The following is a 25,085-nucleotide window of genomic DNA, read 5'->3' on the forward strand; positions in this document are numbered from 1 at the left end:
ATAAATAAGGCTGGGGGATATAGCTTAGGGGTAGATCATTTGCCTAGCATGCACCAGGCCCTAGGTTCAATCCCCAGCACTGAACTGATACATATATATTAGTTTTTCATATATATGAATCCCTAACACTTATATATTACTTCATATGTATTTTATAACTATACATGAATATAAAGGTATTTCATAGACACATTTCTATTTAATAAATGTGTATATCATAAAGTAATATATGAATCCCTACATGAGTGTAGGGGACTTCAAAGCCGGACAGAGATTCCAGCTACTGCCCATCACAGAGCAGTTTTTCACTTGAATCCTGTCAAATTAAAAGGGTTTGGTACTCATTTTAAGCTTTTCAGTAAAAGCAGGGACCACGGTTTAGGAATAAATATTATGTCCCAGGGCAAGGATTTGCTCCAAGACTGAGGATGAAACTGAAACAGACCAGTCCCTCTCAAACCATATTCCCAGTACACCCCAGTACAAGGTGAGCAGCAGAAATTTAACTTCCTGGGAAAATAAATGGGAAAATTCTTCAAAGGATATAGCAAAACCCACATCCCCAAAATGGATTATTGGGGCGGTTTAGCACAATCAAAAAATTGAAGGACTTACAGAAACACAGGAAGATGAAACCCATGCTCTGGGGAGGCAATCCAATAGGAAAAGATCTACAGGCAACAGACATGTCGTAATTACCACACAAAATGATAAAGCAGTGAATTAAAGACACCGACGGACTTAAAGGATAATAGTCATAAGGATTTTCAGACAAAGACTCAGGGGAAAGTGGATTTTTCTGTGATTCTAGGAACTAAACGCAGGGCCCTGCACAAGCTAGGTAAATACTCTACCACTGAGCCACAACTGCAGCCCTTTTTGTTGTTTGAGACAGGGTCTCACTAAGTTGCCAGGCTGACCTTGAACTTGTGATCCTCCTGCCTTTTATCTGGGAATACAAGTGTAGGCCACCACATCTAGCACAATTTTTTAAATGACAAAATGGAAAACCTAGAGTTGAAAAATACTGTTCTTGAAATGAAAATATACTAGATGGGCTCACAGAACTATAAAAGACTATAAAACTTGATCAGCAAACCTGAAAACAACAGAGAAAAAGACAGAAAAAGTAAAACAAACCCAAAACAAGCAAAAGGAAACAATTAATATTAGCACATGAATTGACAAAACTAAAAGCAGAAAAGGGAAAATGTATAAAACAAAAAGCATAATTCTTTTTATCTTTTAATTTTTAAACGTGATGTATTTCACCCATATCCATTCCTCACTACCCTCTGGCCTCCTCCTTATCCCTTTTCCCCTGGCTAATAGTAGTATCCCAAACTGGGCCTGGAGGCATGCACCTGTAATCCCAGCACTCAGGGTGAGGCAGGAGGACTGCTGAGAGCTCAGGGCCAGCCTGAACTACACAGTGAGACCCTGCCTCAAAAAAATAAACACAGAAATACCCCAGGAGCTCATTGTTTGGAAAGGTCAATAAAACTAATGAGCCTGAGCAATACTAACAAGGAATGAAGCAATATATGGAAAGAATTACGTACCATGGCCAAATGGGATTTATTCCAGGCATGTGAGACCAGTTTAACACTAAAAATATCAGTGTTATCAACTATATCAATAGGCTAAATAAGGAAAACCACATTAATTTATCAAATAATGGCGAACAAAAAGATCGCTGGGCCTAATAGTACATTCCTGTAATGGGGACTAAGACAGGAGGATCACCAGGAACTAAAGGACAGCCTGGGCTACATAGTGAGTTTAAGACCATGCTGGATTATGTGATGAAGCTCTGTCTCAAAAAAAAAAAAAATTCACAGAATTCAACATCTGTCTTTGAAAAAATCTTTCAGCAACCTAGGAATTAAAAGAGAATTTCTCACTCCATTCCTGTAATCCCAGCACTCTGAGGAGCTAGGGCAGGAGGATCACAAGTTTCACCCAGCCTGGGAAATTTATCAACCTAAAGTAAAGAGGAAAAAAGGCCTGGGATATGTCTGGGTTCAATCCCCAGTACTACAACAACAACAACAGGAAATATTGGGGTTTGAATTTAATAAAATATGTTAGATCTTCAGGCTCAAAATTTAAAAACATCAGTGAAAGAATTAAAAACCTAAGTAAATAGCAAGGTATACACATGAATTATAACAGTCAAGATACTAAATATGGCATTTCTCCAAATTGATCTTTAGAGTCTCATGACTCCAAATTTGAAGCATAATTTAAAATTATCTGGTTGTGTTGGTCCATGCTTGTAATCCCAGGGCACTGGAGACTGAGGCAGAAGGATCACTGTGAATTCAAACCATGGTGGAGTACATGAGTTCAAGACCATCCTAGGCTACACAGTGAGTTCAAGGCCAGCCTAGACTACATAGCAAGACCTTGTCTCAAAAATCCAACCAAAACCAGGCATGATGGCACATACCTGTAATCCCAGCACTCAGGAGGCTGAGGCAGGAGGATCATTTGTAGTTTAAAACCAGCCTGAGCTATAAAGTGAGTTCAAGTCCAGCCCCAACTACATAATGAGACCTTGTCTATAAAAGGTTTTTTAAAAAATTTTTAAATAGAGAGGCAAGATGATTCTGCAATCTAAACACAAAGGTCTCTCCCCCTACAAAAAATCTAGCTATAAATTTTTTTAAAAGATAAGAGGATTTTTTTTTTTTTTTTTGGAGACAGGTTCTCTCTATGCAGTTCAGGCTGGCCTTGAGCTCACTTTGTAGCCTAGGCTGGTCTCAAACTCACAATGATCCTCTTTCTTCAGCCTCCTGAGTGCTGGGATTACAGTCGTGAGCCACCATGCCCAGTTTGGTTTTTTGGTTTTGTTTTTTTGGTACTAGGGGTCAAACTCATGACCTCATACTTGCCAGACAGGAGCTTACACAACTGAGCGAAATCCCCGTCCTAAAAAGATAAGTTTTGAAAAATCAATTAGTATCACACTAATCTTGACACTTTTCATAAGGCTATAATAATAATCAAGAAATAGACATCAGAAATAGACATAGAGGGGGCCAGGGATTTAGGTCAGTGACTTAAGTGTCTGCATGTCAATGCACAAGCCTAGCAAGTATAAGGTTGTGAATTCGATTCCTAGTACCAAAAAAAAAAAAAAAAAAAGACCTAGATCAGTGGCTCAAAACAGAGCTCAAAAATGGACTCAAAAGACCAAGAGTTCAATCCCCTGTAATTAAAAGAAAAAAAACGAAAGAAAAAGAAATGGACCCAAACAAAGACTCAACTGATTTTTTTTAACATAAAATGTGTTTTGAGGGCTGGGAATTTGGGAGATTAAACCCAGAACTCATGCATGCTAAACACAGTCTACCACTGACTAACACTTCTAACACAAAACCTGGATTTGAAAGCTAATCTCTTCTTAACTCTGAATAAACACTATTCCCATTGGCTGAATAGACCCCACACCAGGAATCCCCCAGAGGACTTGGTGCTTCCAAGTTTGGGCAATGATGCATAAAACTGCTACAAATATCAATGCACAAGTTTTTGTGTTAATATGTCTTCAGCTATTTTGGATAAAACTGATGAGGGCAATTACTGCTGCAGATAGCAACAGTATAGTTAGAAGTATTCTATTATAAAGAAAAATGAGGGCTGCGGATGTGGCTCAGTGGTAGAGCTCTTGCCTTGCATGCACAAGGCCCTGGGGTCGATCCCAGCACCATCCAAAAAAGAAAGAAAGAAAAATGAAATTTTGTCAGTAGGAAAATAGATGGAACTGGAGATCATCATGTTAAGTGAGATAATACAGAATCAAAAGAACAAATCTTACACATTTTCCCTAATATATGGACTCCTAAAAAGATGATATGGGAGTAGGAGGGAGACTGTTTCTCTCTGTTCTTTATTAGTATATCTTTGGTACATATTAAATACATTCATCTTGGGGTAACTGGTCCATATACATATTGCAGGCTTGATTCTTTTGACTTCCTCCTCCCCACCCCTTCTTCCTGTCTCCTGACCCCTAAATTCCTTCTCACCCTTTCAAAGAACCAAGGCTGCTTCCCTGATCAGAGGGGAGACCTCTATTTTACAAGAGGAACAGAATGGGGGAAGTTAGAGAGTGTAATGAGGGGTAGATAAAATCAAGTAGGTACAGGTTTGAAAATACCATGCTCAATATTCTGTAAAATTAAGACACTAATAAAAATATTTTTTAAAAAAGGCACATAACTGTATTCCCAGCACTCAGGAGGATGAGGCGGGAGGATTGCTATGAGTTCAAGGTCAATCTGGGTTACACAATGAATTCAAGGTCAGCCCGAACTGCATAGTGAGACACTGTGTAGGGGCAAAAAAAAAAAAACAGGATTCACATGGAACAGAATATAAAATTGGATTACACAGGAATTTATTGATTTGACATTTTTGGGACATGACACATACCCCAGTGGCTGAGACAAATCCACAAAACAGTAATAATAATCAAGGACTTTAACATGCCTCTTCATCAAAGAACAGATCAGCAGACTGAAAACCAACAAAGAAACTGCAGAGTTAAACTACACCTGGGACCTAATGGGCAGCAGACATCTGCAGAGAATTCCATCTGGCAGCTGCTGATTAGTTTTCTCATCAGCACTGGAACATTTTCCAGGAAAGACCATCTGACAGTCAAAAGAGCAAAGTCTCCACGAAGATTTGTCCTGGGACTGAAGATTCTGCTCAGTGGTAGAACACTTGTCTACCAGGCACAGACCCCTGGGTTTGATCCCCAGCACCACACATAAAAAATCTAAACTTTAATATAAAGCATTTTTGAAATCTGGGGTCTTGCACAAGTTAGGCAAGTGTTCTACCACCGAACTACATCCCGGCTCAAATTCACTTACTTTTGAACAGCTAATAGACTGAGGAAGAAATCAAGAAGCAAGTTTAAAAATCTCCTGATGCAGACCAGACATGGCATACACACTTATAATACCCAGCTGTAGGATTACTACAAGTTTAGGACCACCCTAGACCACATCGAGAGATCAACTTGAACTACATAGTGAGACCCTGTCTCAAAAAAAAAAAAAAAAGACATTCGGGGGGATTTAATGAGACACTTGACATACTGCTTATATTTTCATGTACATGCTTCAGTGTGTCCCTTTATGGAGATGCTAATCTGGAGAGGTTTGCAAAATACGAAATTAGGTTATCCTGAACTCCTGTTTTTTTTTTTTTTTTTTTTGACACAGGGTCTCACTTACATTCTAGGCTGGCCTTGAACACACTATGTAGCCCAGGATGACCTCAAACTTGTGGTGATCTTCTTGCCTCAGCCTCCCAAGTGCTGGGATTACAGGCAGGCGCCACTCTACCAGGCCTGAACTTTCTTATATAGCCAATATCAATACTTTAACATATATCCTTTCCTTTTTTGTTTAGATGTATAGGAAGTAGTCATATATGATGTTTAAGATGTTTCCTCCCACATGTCAAGAACATCTATCTTTAAAAAAAAAAGGTTTTTGTGGGAATGTAAACTAGCACATTACGGAAATGAGCATGGAGACTGCACAAAACTAAAACTACAGCTGGGCATGGTGGTGCATGCCTGAAATTCCAGCAGTCAGGAGGCCAAGGCAGAGATTGCCAGCCTGGCAGTCTTTGACAGCCTGGCAAGTTTGAGACCAGCCTGGGCTACACAGTGAGTTCAAGGCCAGCCCAAACTACATAGTGAGATCCTTTCTCAGGAACAAAAAGAAAAAAAATCTAAAATTAGAATTCCACTTGATCCAGCTATTTCTCTTTTAGGTATCTTCCTAAAATAATTACAGACATTATATTACAGTGATATATGCATATCCATCATCATAGCTGCACAAATCATACTGTGTTGGGCGCAGGCGCTCAACACACCATACCCCACCCTGGACTAAGGACCACGACAGCTTCCGCAATGCGCTACATCCCTCTTTAAATTAGCCAACCCGTGCGCACCTCGAGCTCACTCCGTATTCGCCCCGTGCCGACTCTGTGGCAACTCCTGATTGGCCACAGCTGGATATAGTAGCCAGAGCCTGCCTCCCATTCCCGCCCTGCTTCCTCGTGGCAGCCTGTGATTGGTCACGGCCAAATATATAAACCAGAGCCCGCGTAAATAAAGCAGCAGTTAACTGTCGCCCACAAGAGCGTCTCCTGTCTCATTGGGGGGCTGCGCCGGTCAATACTGGAAAAGCTAAATCTTGGAATCGGCCCATATGTCCATCAACAGAGTGAATATATCAATAAAATGTGGTATTTATACACAGTGGGATACTATTCTGCCATAAAGAAGAACAAACCTGAATCGTGTAGGAAAATTGATACGTCTTGAAACTATAATCTCAAGTGAAATGAATCAGACACACAAATTTAAATATGGCATGGTTTCTCTTATATGAGAAACCCAAAGCATAAATAAAAAGCAAAATAAAAGATATGTAATAGGAAATAGTGAAATGAGCCAGATGTGGTGATGAACGACTATACTCCCCTCCTCTGGGAGGATGAGGCAGGAGGATTGCTATGAGTTCAAGGCCAGCCTGGACCACATGGTGAGACCCTGCCTCAAAAAACAACCCCCTATGGGGCTGGGGATTTAGCTCAGTGGCATAAGCACCTGCCTTGCAAGCAGGTGGTCGTGAGTTCGATCCCCGGTACTGATAAAAATGAAAAAGACAAAAAAAAAAAAAACCTAAAAAAAAAAAAAGGCAATGACAAGATGAAATCTTTTGCATGTGGGAAGGGGACCAAGAGATGGCGGGAGAGGGGAGGGAAGAAGGGAGAGGAGGATGAGAAAAGAACTGTGATGTGGGATGTCCATGTATTGACTCCCTGTGAGGAATGCGATCATTATGAACAGTAAGGTGTAATAATAAAAATGGGAGAAAAGAGACTTTATAAAAATAAAGTCAAATAACGAGTACTTGTTTATGGATCAAATATGCTTTCACCGGCTTATTAACCCTGCAGTGTGGGGGAGCAGACCCAGGGCACAGCATGAGTGCTCCACCACCGAGTGACACCTCGGCCCCCTGCAGATCACCACTATGCCAATTTCTTTCTTTTTTTTTTTTTTTTTAATTGGTACTGGGGATCGAACTCACGACCGCCTGCTTGCAAGGCAGGTGCTTATGCCTCTGAGCTAAATCCCCAGCCCCCAACCACACCAATTTCTTAACAGCCATGTTTTCTGTGACTTCCCCATCCTTGGTCTCCTCTCCTGCTTCATCCTCCATGCCACCTCCGGGGTTATCTTTTTAAAAATTTATTTATCTTAATTAATTACATTTATTGGCACATTTTAGGTACACATAACAATCATATTCATCGGGGCTGGGGATTTAGCTCAGCGGCATAAGCACCTACCTTGAAAGCAGGCAGTCGTGAGTTTGATCCCTAGTACCGATAAAAACGAAAAAAAGCCAAAAAAAATCGTATTCATCATAGAGAATTTGTACCTGTACATGACCCAATTTGATTTTTCCCTCATCCCCCATCCTCCCTTTCAACACCTCTTACCTTCCTTATTTACAAAAGCTTTGTTTCCTTTTTTTCCTTTGTATCGATATTTTCCTTTTCCCTTCCTTCCCTTTCTCCTTCCCCATTCCAGGGTTATCTTCATCCAGGTTATTCCTTGGATTCCCACTGCTGGTAGGCGGAAGTCCAATAAAGGAGGCCCCTGGAAGCTTATTTCTCCAGATCTGTCTCTTCTTCCATCCATCCTCCGTATCTGCCTTTCTCTGGTTGGGCCAGCCCTTCTGCTATTGTTCTTAGCCCAGAGGGACTTTTCTGAGGCCTCTTTCCTTACGACATGTGTATAGTATCTCTGGAAATTCCATTCGAAGTTTACCTCCCTCCCCCACCAAGCCTTCACTGATGCTCAGGTAAGAGTTAACCCATGTAGCCACGTGTGATGGTGCACACCTATAATCCCAGCACTCAGGAGGCTGAGGCAGGAGGATCATTGTGAGTTCGAGGCCAGCCTGAACTCCATAGCAAGACTATCAAAAAGAAAAAAAAAAAGAGTTAACAGGTATGAGCCAGGTGTGTTGGTCCACACAGAAGAGAAGGCGTGTGAGGTTGAGGCCAGCCTGGACAACACAGTGAGACCTGTGTCAGAATAAATAAGTGAAAAGGGCTGGGGATATAGCTCAATGCAAAGGCCTGGGTTCGATCCCCAGTACCACCAAAAAAAGGAGTGAGGATGTGTTGGGCGCAGGCACTCAACATACCATACCCCAGCCGGGACTAAGGACCACGCCAGCTTCCGCAATGCACTAAGTCCCTCCTTAAATTAGCCAACCCGTGCGCACCCCGCGCTCACTCCGTACTCTGTGGCAACTCCTGATTGGCCACAGCTGGATATAGTAGCCAGAGCCTACATCCTATTCCCGCCCTGCTTCCTTGTGGCAGCCTGTGATTGGTCACGGCCAAATATATAAACCAGAGCCCGCGTAAATAAACTAGCAGTTAACTGTCGCCCACAAAAGCGTCTCCTGTCTCCTGTTTCATTGGAGCTGCGCCGGTCAAGGATGGGGATATAGCTCAGTGGTAGAGCACCCCTGGGTGGATCCCTAGTAGTACCAAAAACAAAACAAAACAAAAATCCTGTAAGTTAAAGGCTTTGTGGTCACAGCATTTTACTCATCTTTTAAATACAACATACCCAGGGCTGGAGATTTAGCTCAGTGGTGTAAGTGCCTGCCTGGCAAGTGTGAGGTTGTGAGTTTGATCCCTAGTATCAATCAATAAATAAAGCCTATCCTGTCATTTGCTTGTGTATACATTTATCTCCCTAAACTTTGTGCTTCTTTGAAGATAAAGAACGTTTATTTTTCTACCCACTGGGTGAAGATGGGGGGTAGAAATTGGAGTGGTGTGGAGGAAAGGAGCTCTCAGAGTGTTCCAGGCTGAGAAAAAATAGGTAGACAGTTCTAAGAGCTAAAAAGCTCGGGATGAGGATAAAGATAGGAAGAAAGGAGGGTTATGAGTTTGGAGAGGCAGGTGCCAGCATACCAGGCTTTGGACCTGTGTGAACACAGCAGGAGTCTAGCCTTATATCCTGGAGATACCTGAGAGACTAGATAAGAGCAGCTGCATGAGACTGCTTCAGCAGCAACATGGGTAATATATGGAGAGCAACTTCAAGGGCACCACAGTAGTTGGCCAATCAAGATGTGATTAGGACTGCTATGGTTTATGTCTGGATGTCTCCCTGAATCCTCATGCTGTCATGGAAGTGAGCTTTTCAGAAGTGGCCAAATCTACAGTTTGTGATTGACTTATGGTCTAATTTGAGGATTTAGGGAGTGAGTACTATGCTCGCTCTAGGGCAAGGAGCCTGCATGTAATACAGAGGACTGAAAGAGGCTTGCTCTGCCCTCCTCTTTTGTTGCTTTTGGTAGCTTCCACCATCATGAACGGTTGCTCTCTGCCATGTGATCCCACATTGGAGCCAGTTGATTGTGGGCTGAAACCTCTACAAACCTCTGAGAGCTAAATCCTTTTCCCCTTTGACTTTGGGTGTTAGATATTTTTGTCTCAGCAATGAGAAAAGTAATTAAGACAAAGACCTAGGTTTGCATATTGGAAATGGGAATGAAGAAAAATAGAGATAATCAGAAATTAAAAACAATCACAGAATCAAGGGCGGAACCAGGTTTTTTGCTTTCTCTTAACACATCACAGTGTGACCCAGAGTTGGTCATTTAACCTCTTGGCCTAAGTAACCATTTTTGCAACTGTTTTAATAATATCTGACCTATCAACCTCAAAAGATTCTTGTGAAAATTCAATGAGCTAGATATGGTGCCACATGCCTGTATACCCAGCTACTTGGGAGACCCAGGCAAGAGCACTGCAAATCTTCCTAAGGCACACAATTAACTGTGACATTTAAAGTAGGATTTGTTCAACAAACTGCAATAAGTTCTCATATCAAATAGCAAAGCTGTTGAAAAAAATAAGTTCTCATAACATTTGCTAAAACTCAGGTAAAAATAGGCAAATATTTACATAGGTAAGTCTATAGTACAGTATCTCAACTAAAATGTCAATCCTCACATCTGAAATCAATTAGAAATCACTGACACATCTGAAGGAGTTTCTGCACAAAGATTTTTTGGATGACATAGGCAATGGCGCTGAACCTTGTCGTTTTTCTCTTAAAACACAAGATGTTAGTGTATGACTTGCTTTTGCTAAACTAAAACCTCAGTATTCAGGTTTAACTGTAGTGTTGGCACTTTATGATAACATGGATTTGAGATTGTGGATTGGGTACTTTCTCTAAAGGGTTTGCCATCAATGGGGCTGAGGACTTAGCTCAGCGGCATAAGCGCCTGCCTTGCAAGCAGGCAGCGTGAGTTCGATCCCTGGTACCGATAAAAAGGAAAAAGACCAAAAAAAAACAAAAAAACAAAAAAAAAACAAAAAAAAGGGTTTGCCATCACTGACACAAGGGGTAAGGCTTCCAAGGATTAAGCAAACTGAGTTTTCTTTTGTTCAACAATGCCTCATTTCCACTACATGAAGTAGTTCGACAGCTATCTGGTCCCGTTGTCCAATGCCTGCCTTGCATTAAATCTTATTTCAGCCAGGTGTGGTGATGCACACTGGTAATCCCACTACTCAAAAGGGTGAGGTAGGAGGATCTTTGTGAGTTAAATACCAGCCTGGGCTACAAAGTGAGCGCAAGACCAGCCAGACCCTGTCTCAAAAACACACAAAAAAAGTTTTAAAAATCTTATTTCACCTTATCACACAAGGTGATTACATGATAAAGCACCCGTAGAGCACTGTGTAACAGCAAGTTGTTCCAGGAGCAAGGGAACTTTGTCCAATGACTCTCAGATTGATACATTTGATTTTCCAAGTATTTTCCACAAAATGACAGTGAGTAAGTCCAAATATGCTCAAATGTTCCCTTGGTGAGTAGTTCCCATAACTCCAATCATAAGTAACCCTTGGGGAGAAACACATTTAAGACCAGGGACTCTATGCTTAGACTGAGAAAAAGAAACAAAGGAAGGACTGGAGTTTTTGCTCCATAGTAGTCTATCACATTTTGTTTTGCTGTGCAGTAATAAAACCTAGACCTGACATCATACCGGAAATGTTGTGACTCCCATTTATCTTGAGGTGGTCCCGTAAAACAATTCTGATAATTAAGAAATTCAAAGAACCAGTGACAAAATTCTCTTAGGAAAAATCAACTTTTTCACTTAAAAAAAATCTTATATTGATTGTTGAAAGAGTTGGAGGTCCTCTTTCTTTGTAACTGGCTCTGGTATTTCCTTCAGTTTTGAGTTTTGATTGCTTTGTCCAATAATCTTTTGCATTGTATGCTGAGTAAGGCTTTTTCAATAGCTGGAGATGCAAAGACTCCATGTGTTGCCAAGCACTTAAATATAAGTTTTCGGTGAACTTTTTACGCCTCGGAAGTTTTTTTACTGAGTACACACTAATACTGCGCGAATAACAACTTGGCTGCCCTCTGGCTGCACCAGGTGGTTGGTGACAGGGTCACACAGGGCCATGATATTATTGCTGTCCAGTAGAGGGCGCGCGCAGAAAGAAGCCTTCTATCTGAGTGACAGCCCTGGCATCATGACACCCAGAGCAGGGGAAAAGGACCGCAACAAAGATGTCGCTACCGCATACTGGGCCCGCGCCTTAAATTGTAACTAACAAGTCATTTCAGAAACACCAAAAGGCTGGATGTGGTGGTGGACGTCTGTAATCCCAACACTTGGGAGGCTGAGGCAGGAAGATCGCTGTCAATTCAAACTCAGTCGCAAAGTGAATTCAAGGCAAACCTGCACTGCATTGTAAAAGTCTGTCTCCAAAAGCAAAATCAAACCACCAGTGCTCAATCAAACCTTAGTTTTCAAAACTGCCTGGGGATACGAGGTCTCAGAAGCCACTTAGATCCCATTAAAGGACTAATTCTTGTTTCTCTTCAAGTTCCACCACACCAACCCTGTCACTTTCTATACCGATTTAGCACGTGCTACCTTGCATTACACCTAATCTTCCTTGACTTAGCACCGTATAAGCTGGGTATGGTAGTGCGTGTCTATAATTCCGGCACTAGGGACTGGGGATTTAGCTCAGCGGCATAAGCACCTGCCTTGCAAGCAGGCGGTCGTGAGTTCGATCCCTGGTACCGATAAAAATGAAAAAGACAAAAAAAAAAAAAATTTATAATTCCGGCACTCTGGAGGCAGGCAGAAGGCAGGATTGCTAGGAGTTAGAGCACGCGGGTCAGGCCTGCCGGCCAATGGCGACAAGGCGTGGGTACACCGAGGGCGGGCCATACGTGCCAGACTTTTCCCAAAGACCCAGAAGACCGTCTCAAAAAACACTGATACTGGAGACGGGTACTTAGGAGATTTGCATGTGTCCCCACACAACCCAGCACACCATCTAGCATAGTTTATGGTACAGAAACCCAATGTAAGAGATGGTGGAAGCCAAGGAAAGGAAACTGAGGACAAGCCGGCCAGGGGAAAGACGCATCCCACCCTACGCGTTGTGGCCGGGGACCTCAGACTCAGGCCCTCTGGCCACGCCCAGGCGCCCTGCCAGCAAGCTGGCCTCCTGCACACAGCAAACACTTCTAGTGTCCGGGCCGCAGCCCGAATTCACAAGCCAGCCCTTTAGAAACCGCTAGGACCCTAGACTGCAAAGGAATAGGCTCCTCCCAGGCTTAATGGCGCCCAACTACAGGCGCCGCACTGCTACAAGCCAATGAGCAGGCGCGTAGGGACCGCTAGCCAATGGCGGCGAGGCGTAAGCACGGCGGGGGCGGGCCGTGCGTGCCAGACTTTTCCAGAAGACCCGGATAGAGCCTCTTGGCCACGCTAAACCCGGGCTGTGAACTACACGCTGTTTCCCCTTCTTCCTCCGCTGGGGCAGCGATGGCGGCTGTGAAAACCCTCAACCCCAAGGCTGAGGTGGCCCGCGCACAGGCAGCGCTGGCGGTTAACATCAGCGCGGCGCGGGGACTGCAGGACGTGCTGAGGACCAACTTGGGGCCTAAAGGCACCATGAAGATGTAAGGCGGGGCCGCCGGGAGGTGCGGGGCGCCGCGGGCGGGGGTCCGAGGCGCGCCCTTCCTCGCCGCTGCAGCCCCTCCTGGCCTCGGGTGTTCGGGCACAGCTGCTCCGCCTAGCCACCCTCGCCGGCAGCGACGCGTTCCCGGCGTCGATAAGGCGCGGCGCTGAACAAAAGCTGCCAGCGTGCGTGCTCCCCGCCCTCGGGGGCCTCACAGCGGTCTCGGGACGCCCTGGGGAAAGGCGAGGGTGACCGACCGCGCCCTCTCGGTTCCCAACGATCAGGGGAAAGGCCACTTTTGTGTGTGTTAAACCTCACGTAGTGACTTCATTTTCTGTCCATTGAACAGGCTCGTTTCTGGCGCTGGAGACATCAAGCTTACTAAAGATGGTAATGTGCTGCTTCACGAAATGGTGAGAGGCTGATGTACTAGGTTCAGAAGGACTTAATTTCCTGTAGTTTGCTTGACTTGGGCAAAGATTTCTAATGTTCGTCCTCTAGGTAGGAAAAAATTATATTCGGTGATGTCTCAATAAGTAACCTCAGACAGTGGAAGGAATAGGAAAGTTACTTGACCGGTAATAACAGAATACATTGAGGGGCCCTGGAATGTGACAGACTGTCTTTTGAAGCCTTACTCTTTTGCCATTTGCAGTCCAAGTTTGGGGATAAAAGCCTTGGCTGTTCTAACAGCCTTGGCTCTGTCCGCCCCAAAAAGATGAGCAGTGAAGAGCAGAAAAGAACCAGCAAGAGGATCCTGATCACTAAAATTAACTATAGTCCCAGTTTATTGTTTTTATAAAAAAACGATTCCTGGGGCTGCCTTTGTAGGTTGGTGGAGGAATACTCACCTACCATGTGACAGGTCTTGGGTTCCATCTCCAGCACCACAAAAAACTGAAAAACAATAATTCTTATGTTTCATCTCTCTGCCTTCACTTGCAAAGAAAGTAGTCTCATTAAGGGCCTACGATTCAAGAATAAATTGTATGCAATTTTTTTTTGTCTTTTTCCTTTTTATCTGTACTAGGGATTGAACTCACGACTGCCTGCTTACAAGGCAGGTGCTTATGCCGCTGAGTTAAATCCCAAGCCCCTCAAGAATAAATTGTTGGAAACATATTTCTCTCATTTTTTTCCAAATCCATTTTATTCAAATATAAAAAGAAAAAAATTTAACAGAATTTCAAAGCACGTCAATTAGGGGGGGCAGCAATGGTACACGCAATGCACATTGTCATCCCCAAAGCATTCACCCAGAGTGCAAGACAGCTGCATTCAGTTGTCCAAAGAATACCAGCACAAATCTTAGGCAAACTGAGAGAAATCAGTAGTATATCTTAGTTTTTTATATACGTGTACATACACACATACATAGGGTTTTTTTTTCAGCTTGTCACACTAACCAAGCAATATGATGTGTTTACACAAAATGTGTCTTATTTATTTCACTACTGAGTATGTTCCAAAGGTGCATCCATGTATTTTATCCATGTCTGAACTCCCAGAACCTAGCAGTTGGCATCCAAAAGAGGAATGACTTATCTCTGATTTGAGTTGAGAATAAAATCTGGGGTTTTATAGTGATAGATGATAACATCAATATCCAGATGTTTTTAAGTGTCTAAAGACTAGTTGATCTAGGAGATGTATTTATGAGGACAGCATTTGTTGTATATCCCAGGCTGGCCTCAGCCTTCCTAGGGCTGTTCTAGTTTTTTGTTTGGGGGTAGTGGTGGTGTTTTTTGGCTTTTTTTTTGAAACGGGGTTTCCTCTATGCAGTGCAGTCTGGTCTTGAATTCACTTTGCAGCCTGGGCTGGCCTTTAACTCACTTTGTAGCCTGGGCTGGCTTTGAACTGCCTCAGCCTCCCATGTCTGGCCTGTTCTGGTTTTTTGAAACAGGTTTTGATTCTGTAACTCAGGCTGGCCTTGAACTCATGATAGTCCTGCCTCAGCTTCCCAAGTACTGATATTAAAGGCATTTGCCACCTTACCTGCTTTCTTTTCTTTATTTGATTAAATGCCAAGCTGTTCTGAAGGCTACTGGGCTTTTGTTTTAAAAGATACTTAGCTTATTCCCACAACCACTAGCCTTGTTCTTTTGTTAGTTTGTCAGCTTTGTAAACCTTAACTAAGCCTCAGGTTTCTTGATCAGTAAACTGAAAATAATCTGAGAAGTAAATTTGTATGAGAACTTTTTTGATGATCACAAACTGGTGTGTAAAATAGTTAATTGTGATTTTTTTTTTTAAACGTAATAGAGCTGGAATAGTAGAAAGCATTTGCAGAACCTCTTCGCAGATTTCAAGATACATTTCATTTTTATTTTATTTTTTGAGGCAAGGTCATACTGTGTTCAGGCTAGTCTTATACTCACTGTGGAGCCCTGGTTGCCCTCAGACTCACTATGGTCCTCCTGCCTCAGCCTCTTAAGTGCTGGGATTACAAGTATGCACCACCATGCCCAGCTTCAAAACACATTTTAAATCACTGAAGTCACTCTTGATTGTTGAACTAGGGTCTAACTATATATTTAGTCAAGTCAACCTTGAGCTTACCATGTAGCCTAGGCTGGTGTGGAACTCATGATTTTCTTGTTCTCAAAGTACTAGAATTGCTGGCAGCATCCCCATGCAGAGTTATTTAAATAATTCTTTCTCCCTTTCAGCAAATTCAACACCCTACAGCCTCTTTAATAGCAAAAGTAGCAACAGCCCAGGATGATATAACTGGTGATGGTACTACTTCCAACGTCTTGATCATTGGCGAGCTGCTGAAACAGGCAGATCTCTACATTTCTGAGGTACACATAATCCTGGTTTCTGTGCTGTTATATATAGGAAATGTCTGATACGTGTGTGTATTGATGTGTTAATTATAGCCAAGACCACCCAGAATGTAAAGATGGAATTTAAATCTAGGAACCTCGTCTTTATCCTAATGTGACATACAATCATTTTATGATTATGGACAAGTTAAAGAACATTTTATGGTCTGAAAAAAAATTCATGAAATTCTTTTTCATGTATAATTGAAATGCAGTAATCAGGGCTAGGCATATAAGGAAAAGGTCAACTAACATTTAAGAATTGTACAGCTTTTTTAGCCCAGAGTAGTCCTGAGTTTAAAGCAAACAGCAGAATTAATCCACTGTCAGAATTTCCTGGAAAGAGTCTTAGTGTCCATTTGTTTATTTTTATTGCTAAATAATGTGAATTTCAGATTACCGATAAGAAAAATAAAATGTTCCTATGGACTGCAGATATTTGGAGTGCAGGGTGGAGTTTTGGTATTGTCTGGCGACTTGCACAGTGAACACCCAAGTGTGCTTTGTAGTTCCTTGGCTTTGACTCTGTGCTAGAGTAATGTCCTGTTCTTTCCCTCTGCATTGAAAGGACTATTTTTTTCCTTTTAAATGTATTCAGAAAGGCAGCACATACTACCTAAATTTTATTAAAATTATGAATGAACCAGAACATCCCTTCAAAAATTATCTAAGTTACATTTCTATCTACTTAAAAGGGGTAGGTACTAGTAGTGATTCTGTAATTGCGTGTTGACTAGGGTCTTCATCCGAGAATAATTACCGAAGGTTTTGAAGCTGCAAAGGAAAAGGCACTGCAGTTTTTGGAACAAGTCAAAGTAACCAGAGAGATGGACCGGGAAACACTTATAGATGTGGCTAGAACGTCTCTGCGTACTAAAGTTCATGCAGAACTTGCAGATGTCCTAACAGAGGTATGTGTTCAATCTCATGCATGTCTGATACGATTTGGGGAGTGGGGCGTGTGGGTAGTGTATGTAGTGTGTACTGGTCAAATCCATGGCGATGAGCATTCGTATTTCCTTAAGCATTTGCCATTGCTTAAGGAATTTTTTTTTTTTTCATGATGACCCATCTTTGATGCTTAAGGAATTTTGATGTTCCTCTTCTACTTCATTACAAAAATAAACTGTAAATATACAGTTATTGGTATTTTTAATTAAATAGTGGGGGAGATTGATTTGGGGGGCAATGCAAATTGAGAATTTGAAAAATGCAAATGATTTAAGCCTTTAATTTGTAGTATATTTTATTTACTCAGAGGAAAGATCCATTTAGAGATTCTAAAGTGAAGAGACTATGTTTAAACTTGTACACAGCGTATATTTCAATTTCTTTCTTTCTTTTTTTTTTTTTTTTTTTTGTCTTTTTCCTTTTTATCGGTACCGGAGATCGAACTCACTGCCTGCTTGCAAGGCAGGCGCTTATGCTGCTGAGCTAAATCTCCAGCCCCATATGTTCCAATTTCTGCAAAAAGAAATTCATTATACCTCTGTTGTAGGCTGTGGTAGATTCCATTTTGGCCATTAGAAAAAAAGATGAACCTATTGATCTGTTCATGGTTGAGATCATGGAGATGAAGCATAAATCAGAAACAGATACAAGGTAGGTAAAGAGTGCTGTGAAAACTTTTTTTTTTTTTTTTTTTAATTCTGTCTGTGGAACCCTGGAACCCAGAACTTTTATATGCTGAGCAGGGATTCTTACCACTGAACTACACTCCCAGACTGAAATAGGTAGTACATTTTTTTGTTTGTTTGTTGTTTTTGTTTTTTTGAGACAGGCTTTGGCTGAATAGCCAGCCTGAACTACACAGCAAACCTCCTACCTCAGCCTGGAGTGTGTTGGGATTATAGCTGTGCACCACCACACCTGGCTCTGTGCAATGCATGTTTTCACCAGATAACTTCAGGTGAACTTACATTTATGTTGGATAAGTTGCTGAGTATCATATCTATTCTTAGAAATACTTCTGAAAAAAATTTCTTAAAAGTATTTCAGAAATGAGGGAGATGATGTGTTTATGGTTAGACTATGAACAACATTGATGATTTGGCATTTATTGAAATACTTGGGCACAAAATATAAAGGGAGACTTGGGGAACTAAGCAAAAAAATGTTTTTTTGATCACGTTGTGGTGGCTTGTGCGTGTAATCCCAGCACACTGGAGACTGAGGCAGGAGGATTGCCTTGAGTTCTGGACTGTATAGTGGGACTCTGTCTCCATAAAAAGGAAAGAAAAAAAGTTTTCCAAAACCTAATTTGAAAACTTGATATCTTCCTGGAGTTTGAATCCAGTCCAAACCCTTCATACAGAGCTGCATCCTTGGCTCTGTTTAGCATTTGGTTTTTAACCTTTTTCAAAGAAAGTAATAGCCACAGTTTGACAGCTGAGACTCTCGCTACAGGGGTTTTTTGTTTTTGTTTTTTTAGTACTGGGAATTGAACCCAGAGCCCTTATTCTGAGCTGTGTCTCCAGACATTAGCCTCCCAGAATGCTGGGATTCTGCAGGGTTTTTTTTCAAAAGATAGAGTTGACACTTGTTTGAATGTTCTGCAAAATTTCTGTCTCGCACTTGATTTTCTGTATGTCTCTGAAAAGTCTTGTTGAAATAAATAAAAAAATAAAGCTGATCAATGTGCAGATTATCTATACAGTCTCAGTTTAATGTTTACATTTTGGTGTGTATGTTCCTATCCTATCTGGAAATGAGTAACTATATATTTTGTTGTTTTAATAGCTTAATCAGAGGGCTTGTTTTGGACCATGGAGCACGGCATCCTGATATGAAAAAAAGAGTGGAAAATGCGTACATCCTCACGTGCAATGTCTCCTTGGAGTATGAGAAAACGTAAGCTTATGGTGCCTCAAGATGGAATAGCAGCATGTTATTTCATTTTTGTCTTTTTGAGACAGGGTCTCTATGCAGTTCAGGCCAGCCTTGAGCCCACTTTGTAGCCCAGGCTGGTCTCAAACTCAAAACAATCCTTCTGCTTCAGCCTCGTGAGTGCTGGGATTACAGGCGAGAGCCACCACACCTGGCTTGAACTCTAGATTTAACTGTCCTGAGATTTAAGCCAGTTAGCTTGATGTTTTCTACTAAAAAAAAATAACAAAAAATTTCCCCCTTTCTGTAACATTTTTTAATAGAGAAGTGAATTCTGGCTTTTTCTACAAGAGTGCAGAAGAGAGAGAAAAACTAGTAAAAGCTGAAAGAAAATTCATTGAAGATAGAGTTAAAAAAATTGTAGAACTGAAAAAGAAGGTCTGTGGTGATTCAGATAGAGGATTTGTTGTTATTAATCAAAAGGTGAGTAAAAATTAGATTTATAAGTGAAATTGTCTGCCACATTTTTTTTTTAAAGGCGAAAGATACTGAAACTTGTTTTTGTTGTAGGGAATTGATCCCTTCTCTTTGGATGCCCTTGCCAAAGAAGGCATCATAGCTCTGCGTAGAGCTAAAAGAAGAAACATGGAGAGGTATGGGCAGGTCACTGTGGCAGTCTTAGGTATTTTGCAAGTGAATTAAGATTCTTTTCCCTCTCTATGTAATTTTTTACACTTTTATCTATGCACAGTATAGATAATAAAAATTACCACTTGAACTTGTTATTCTGTTTCAACACTGTGCTCTGTGGACTTGATGCATGCAGGACAAGAGCTGCATAATTCTGTGGTCACTGATATAGATTTGATTTCTTATTTATTTATTTATTTTTTTTTTTTTTCCTTTTTCGTTTTTATCGGTACCAGGGATCGAACTCACAACTGCCTGCTTATGCCACTGAGCTAAATCCCCAGCCCCCATGATTTCTTGTTTATTGTATTTTTGAGGCCAGATCTTACTGGGTAGTGCAGGCTGGCCTTGAGTTCACAGGCTCCTGCGTCAGCCTCCCGAGTGCTGAGATTACAGGTGTGCACCACACATCTGGCAGTGAGAATGGTTTATGAATTCTTTTTTTTTTTTTTTTTTTTTTTTTTAATTTAAATTTAAATTTTTTTTTGGTACTGGGGATTGAACTCAGCCAGCTCACACTTGCCAGTTAAGCGCATATACTGCTGAGCTGAATCCCCAGCCCTGGGGAGGGTGGTTTTTTTTTGGGGGGGGGGGGTTTAAATGGAGAAAAGAATTGTTCTCCGCTGGTGATGGTGAACAAAAAGACAACGTTGAGCACATTTTAGAACATAATTTCATTTGTAGTTCTGAAATTTTTTTATTACTGTTAGTCTTTTCTAAACAGAATAGGTAATATTGCCTGTGTGACTCCTTTAAAAACTGTTTTTAATATTTCAGGCTGACTCTTGCTTGTGGTGGGGTGGCTCTCAATTCCTTAGATGAGCTAAGTCCTGACTGTTTGGGACATGCGGGACTGGTTTATGAGTACACTTTGGTAAGCATTTTTCCATCTGAAAACTAATTGTCCTATTCTATTCATGAGTTTTTCTGTAGAAAAATTCAAACTCAGGATGTGATTTTTCTTTGTTATTTAAAGTTCATGATTTATACAGATAAAAATCCATCAAAGATCCAATTTGTTAAAAGAAAAAAAAAGATCCAATTTGTTCTTTGAGACAGTCTTGGTATGTATGTCAGCTGACTTTGAACTCACTGTGATCCTCTTGCCTCAGCCTCCAAGTGCTGGGTTTGTAGGCATGCACCACCACAGCCAGATCCTATTTCTTTTTTTTTTTTTCCTGGCACCAGAAAGCAAACTCAAGACTTAACGCTTGCCAGGCAGGTGCTGTGTACCACTGAGCTATATCCCTAGCCCCCCCAGTTCTTTTTTTTTTTTTTTTTTTTTTTGTCTTTTTGAGACAGTCTCAATATGCAGTTCAGGTTGGCCTTGAGCTTACTTTGTAGCCCAATGATTCTCCTGCCTCAGCCTCCCAGAATCCTGGGATTACAGGTGTGCGCCACCACTCCCAGCTTCCCAGTTCTTTTTTTTTTTTTTTTTTTTTTTTTACTTTTTATCGGTACCAGGGTTTGGAACTCACGACCGCCTGCTTGCAAGGCAGGTGCTTATGCCACTGAGCTAAATCCCCAGCCCTCCCAGTTCTTTTATACGTGCATTTTTTTGCTGTAATTTTCTTTTCATGCGTATATGTGAGTGATTCATGCGTATATGTGCAGTTCAGGCTGGCCTTGAGCTCACTTTGTAGCCCAGGCTGGCCTCAAATTTGCAACAATCCTCCCGTCTCAGCCTCCCCAGTGCTGGGATTACAGGTGTACACCACCATATCTGGTTTAAATTTTTGTGGTACTGAGGATTCAACTTGTGACCTTGCACTTGCCAGGCAGGCACTTATGCTGCTGAGCTAAATCCCCAACCCTTAAAATTTTCTTCAATATGGTGGATGCTGTATCTTCTGAATGTGCTATGACTGTCCTATGTCCTATGACTGTCTCTCCATGCCCCCTTTGCCTTATGTTTACTCTGGGCAGCTGTATATTGTTTGTTAAAATGCAGTCTTTTTTATATGTAGGGGGAAGAGAAGTTCACCTTTATTGAAAAATGCAACAATCCCCGCTCTGTCACATTATTGGTCAAAGGACCAAATAAGCATACTCTCACGCAAATCAAGGATGCAATAAGAGATGGCTTGAGGGCTGTCAAAAATGCTATTGATGATGGTAAGACCTTCACTACGTTAGTACTCTGTAAGTCTAGAAGGCATGGCTGAATACTGTGTTCTTTAATCAGTAGTTTACACAGCCAGACACCATGCAAAAGTAAAAACTTCCTTTTAAAATGACAATGATATGCTGTTTTTTCATGGTGTATCATTATTAAAAGTGATTACAAATAATGAAGCAGCCAACAGCTGCCAAGTGCTAAGCTGAGCCATTTGGCTGTTTGATTTGTTAGTTATTTATATTGTGGCTTTCGAGTGCCATTTATGTGGGGTCTTTTCTTTATAGTTGGTTCTACGGTTTCTTCTCTTGGGCTCAGCATTTCTGTCTTCTCCCACGTGAACAGGCTGCGTGGTTCCAGGTGCTGGTGCGGTAGAAGTGGCGATGGCAGAAGCGCTGATGAAACACAAGGCCAGCGTCAAGGGTCGGGCCCAGCTCGGAGTCCAGGCATTTGCCGATGCCTTGCTCATTATTCCCAAGGTGCGAGTGTAACCTTCATGGTTTTCTAAATTGCACCAGAGCAATTCAGCTGGTTGAGCATTCTGATGTATGTAGGTTTTTCAAACCTGAAAATGTCTGGATAAGCAAGTTGACCTGCTTTTTCACATGTCTAAATTATCCCCATATCATCTTTTTTTTTTTTTTTTTTTAAGATAGGGTCTCAAAAAGAGTATTTTGTTCCTTTGGGAGATTTGAATGTCTCTGAAGTTTCACATACCAGAGAAATAGTTTAAGAATATTTGCAGTATGGATTTTATGCTTGATTTCTGTTGTTTTTAGTTAAGCTGACAAATTGGATCATTGTTTTCTGTTAAATTCATTGAAGGGTCAGGTCTAGGAACAGTGTGTTGCTAGGTTTGCAGCAGGTTAGAGGTTGCAATGAATGTGGCTGTTCTCTGAAGGGACGAGAGAATGTAAGTAATGGTTGTCTTATTTATTGTAGGCTTTCCCCTCAGTTCTTGGTTCCTGTATCTTTAAGAATTGAACTTCTTTATTTTAGGTTCTTGCTCAGAACTCTGGCTTTGACCTTCAGGAAACATTAGTTAAAATTCAAGCAGAACATTCGGAGTCAGGTCAACTTGTGGGTGTGGACTTGAACACAGGTAAGAGAATGAAACCAGCCATGTGTAGAGGAGAGCTAAGTTAGTGGGTGAGGGTGGAGCCAGGGCTGTCTGTATGTGAGGACTAGGAATCCTGGGGATTTCTTCACAGTTAAAGATAGCAGTGCTTTGAGGGAATTCTGGACTCTAAATTGGGATAAGTAGAAGATAAAAATGGAATGAAATAGAATTAGGGCATGGAGTAGACAAGTTGATCATATCACAGAGTGGATTTCTCAGAGTGTGGTATTTTTGTTTGTTTTTTTGGTGCCAGGGATTGAACTCATGACCTTGATGTGTGATTCTTGTTGGATTTACCTTAACTAAAATTTTCCCGTTAAGTTGTAGGAATTTATTTAAATAACCTACAGTTGATTAAATAAAAGAGAATTCATGTTAAATATAGAAGCTATTTGAGGAAAGATGCAGAAATGGACTCTGCATACACTAATGATGCCTCTAAAACTAATTATAACAAAAAACATAACTAAATTTTTTTGTTTTTGAGACAGTTTCATTATGCAGTTCAATTTTTGTTTTGTTTCCTTCTTTTGAGGCAAGGTCTCTCTATGTAGTTCAAACTGGCCTTGAACTCACTAACTTTGGTTGGCCTCAGAATCACCATGATCCTCCTGTAAGCTGGGATTACAGGCACTAGGCACCATTCCCAGCTTGCTTTCTTTCAGTACTGGGGATCAAGCTTAGGAAACACTAAGCTACATTCCTAGTCCTTTTTTAAGATTTTATTTTTATACAGGATCTTACTAAGTTGCCTTGGTTACTGTTTCTTTGAGGTGTCCAGGAATCAAAGTCAAGACCTCATGCTTGCCTGGTAGTTGCTGTACCGCTGAGCTAAATCCCCAGCCCTCTTAAATTTTAAAGAGTTTAATTGGTTTTATTTTCTGTTCTGGAATTTCTAAATAGAATAAGCAGCCAGGCTGGTGACACACACCTGTAACCCTAACACTTGAGAGGCAGAGGTAGGAGTTCAAGGCCAGCCTGCACTACAAAATAAGACCCTCACTGGGCGTGGTGGTGCATGCCTGTACTCCCTGCACTTGGGGAGCTGAGGCAGGAGGATCAGGATTGTTGTAAATTCAAGGCCAGCCTGAATTGCATAGTGAGACTCTTATCTCAAAAAAGCAAAAAGGAAAAAAAAAAAAGCAACACGTCTTTCTGTCAACAAATACAAACTTCTGCTGTTCTTTCAGACAGCATCCAGTTTCATGGCCTACTACATGTGATTCTGTTCCCTTTCAGGTGAGCCAATGGTAGCAGCAGAAGCAGGCGTGTGGGATAACTACTGTGTGAAGAAACAGCTGCTTCACTCCTGGTAAGTTTGGCTTTGGGGGAAGCATCTGTTCTTTGCTTCGTATGTCCTGGCCCCTCACCCCGCAAAAGAATGGAATGGTGAACAGACTGAAGTACCCTGTACAGAGGAGCAGGGATGTGCACCAGCTTGGTGTGCGCATGCAGGAAATGGAGTCTGGCTTGGGGGAGAGCGTGCAGCTGAGCCTCATATTTGCTTTCTCCCTTTCAGCACTGTGATTGCCACCAACATCCTCCTGGTAGATGAGATCATGCGGGCTGGGATGTCCTCGCTGAAAGGCTGAGTGGAAGCCTCCCTGTATCATCTGAATCCTGGAGACCACAGAAGGATCCTGAAGAATAGAGTTCTGGAATTTCTGTTCACGCTTTAAGTGATTTTCAGAGGAATTTTCTTTTCCCACATGAAGAAAAGGAGAAAACACTTGGTGTCTATTCAAATTATGATGTTACGGAATTCTAATTACAGTATTTTCTAGTTGCACTGAGTGTACACACATGCAGGTCCTTTTTACCCAGAAAACAGGTGGCTTTGTTTTAGCTGTATTAACATAAAGTTAACTTGTTTATTAAATATTCCTTGAAAAACCATTTTTAACGGTTTAGTAATTCCCTGTGGACATGGATGTTTTGTTTTGTTTTGTTTTGTTATCTTTGAGACAGAGTTAAACTGCAGTTCAGGCTGGGCTTGAACTCACTTTGTAGTCCAGACTGGCCTGTAACTCCTGCCTCAGCCTCCCAAGTGCTGAGATAACAAGGGTACCACCATGCCCAGCTCCTGTGGATATGCTTTAAATTAAGCAACAGTTCTCTGTTAAATATTTACATACTACGTTATGCTAATATAAATATCACTTGAATAATTTAAAAACTTGGATGCATCTGTCACCCTAGTATAGATTTCTAAGTAAAATCACTTGAACTCATGCTTTTGAAACACCTTTGCTTCCTCAGAAAGGTTATGTTTCCGAAACAAAGGTGCATGGTGGCACATGCCATAACCCAACACTCAGGAGGCTGGGGCAGAAGGATCCCATGAGTTTGAGGCCAATCTACTACATGCTGAGACCTCAAAAATACGTTTAAAAAGTTGCATTATAGTTGCAAGCTTGAC

At 41.5% G+C, this 25,085-nt stretch overlaps 1 protein-coding gene, 2 non-coding genes and 1 pseudogene across 3 annotated transcripts; 3 read left to right on the plus strand and 1 right to left on the minus strand.

The window, feature by feature from the left end:
* Window positions 1-10,800: 10,800 nt before the first annotated feature.
* Window positions 10,801-12,347, minus strand: LOC111755627 (uncharacterized protein C3orf38-like; annotated as a pseudogene).
* A 503-nt stretch (window positions 12,348-12,850) lies between these two features.
* Window positions 12,851-24,562, plus strand: Cct6a (chaperonin containing TCP1 subunit 6A). The gene is made up of 14 exons (XM_003465833.5): window positions 12,851-13,087; window positions 13,436-13,499; window positions 15,756-15,890; window positions 16,652-16,825; window positions 17,413-17,516; window positions 18,654-18,764; window positions 19,064-19,223; window positions 19,311-19,393; window positions 20,208-20,304; window positions 21,398-21,545; window positions 21,892-22,025; window positions 22,546-22,648; window positions 23,906-23,978; window positions 24,186-24,562. Exons 1-14 carry the CDS (start codon window positions 12,951-12,953, stop codon window positions 24,256-24,258), a joined length of 1,596 nt encoding a protein of 531 aa, XP_003465881.1. The 5' UTR covers window positions 12,851-12,950; the 3' UTR covers window positions 24,259-24,562.
* LOC111755635 (small nucleolar RNA SNORA22) lies at window positions 16,392-16,527 on the plus strand. Its single transcript, XR_002790197.1, has one exon. It is a non-coding gene; the product is annotated as a small nucleolar RNA SNORA22 (small nucleolar RNA).
* On the plus strand, window positions 21,586-21,719 carry LOC111755632 (small nucleolar RNA SNORA15). Its single transcript, XR_002790194.1, has one exon. It is a non-coding gene; the product is annotated as a small nucleolar RNA SNORA15 (small nucleolar RNA).
* Window positions 24,563-25,085: the final 523 nt, after the last annotated feature.

Source organism: Cavia porcellus, unplaced genomic scaffold (genome assembly GCF_034190915.1).
Source record: "Cavia porcellus strain 051 isolate PalLab524CR breed Dunkin Hartley unplaced genomic scaffold, mCavPor4.1 scaffold_23, whole genome shotgun sequence".
NCBI lineage: Eukaryota > Metazoa > Chordata > Mammalia > Rodentia > Caviidae > Cavia > Cavia porcellus.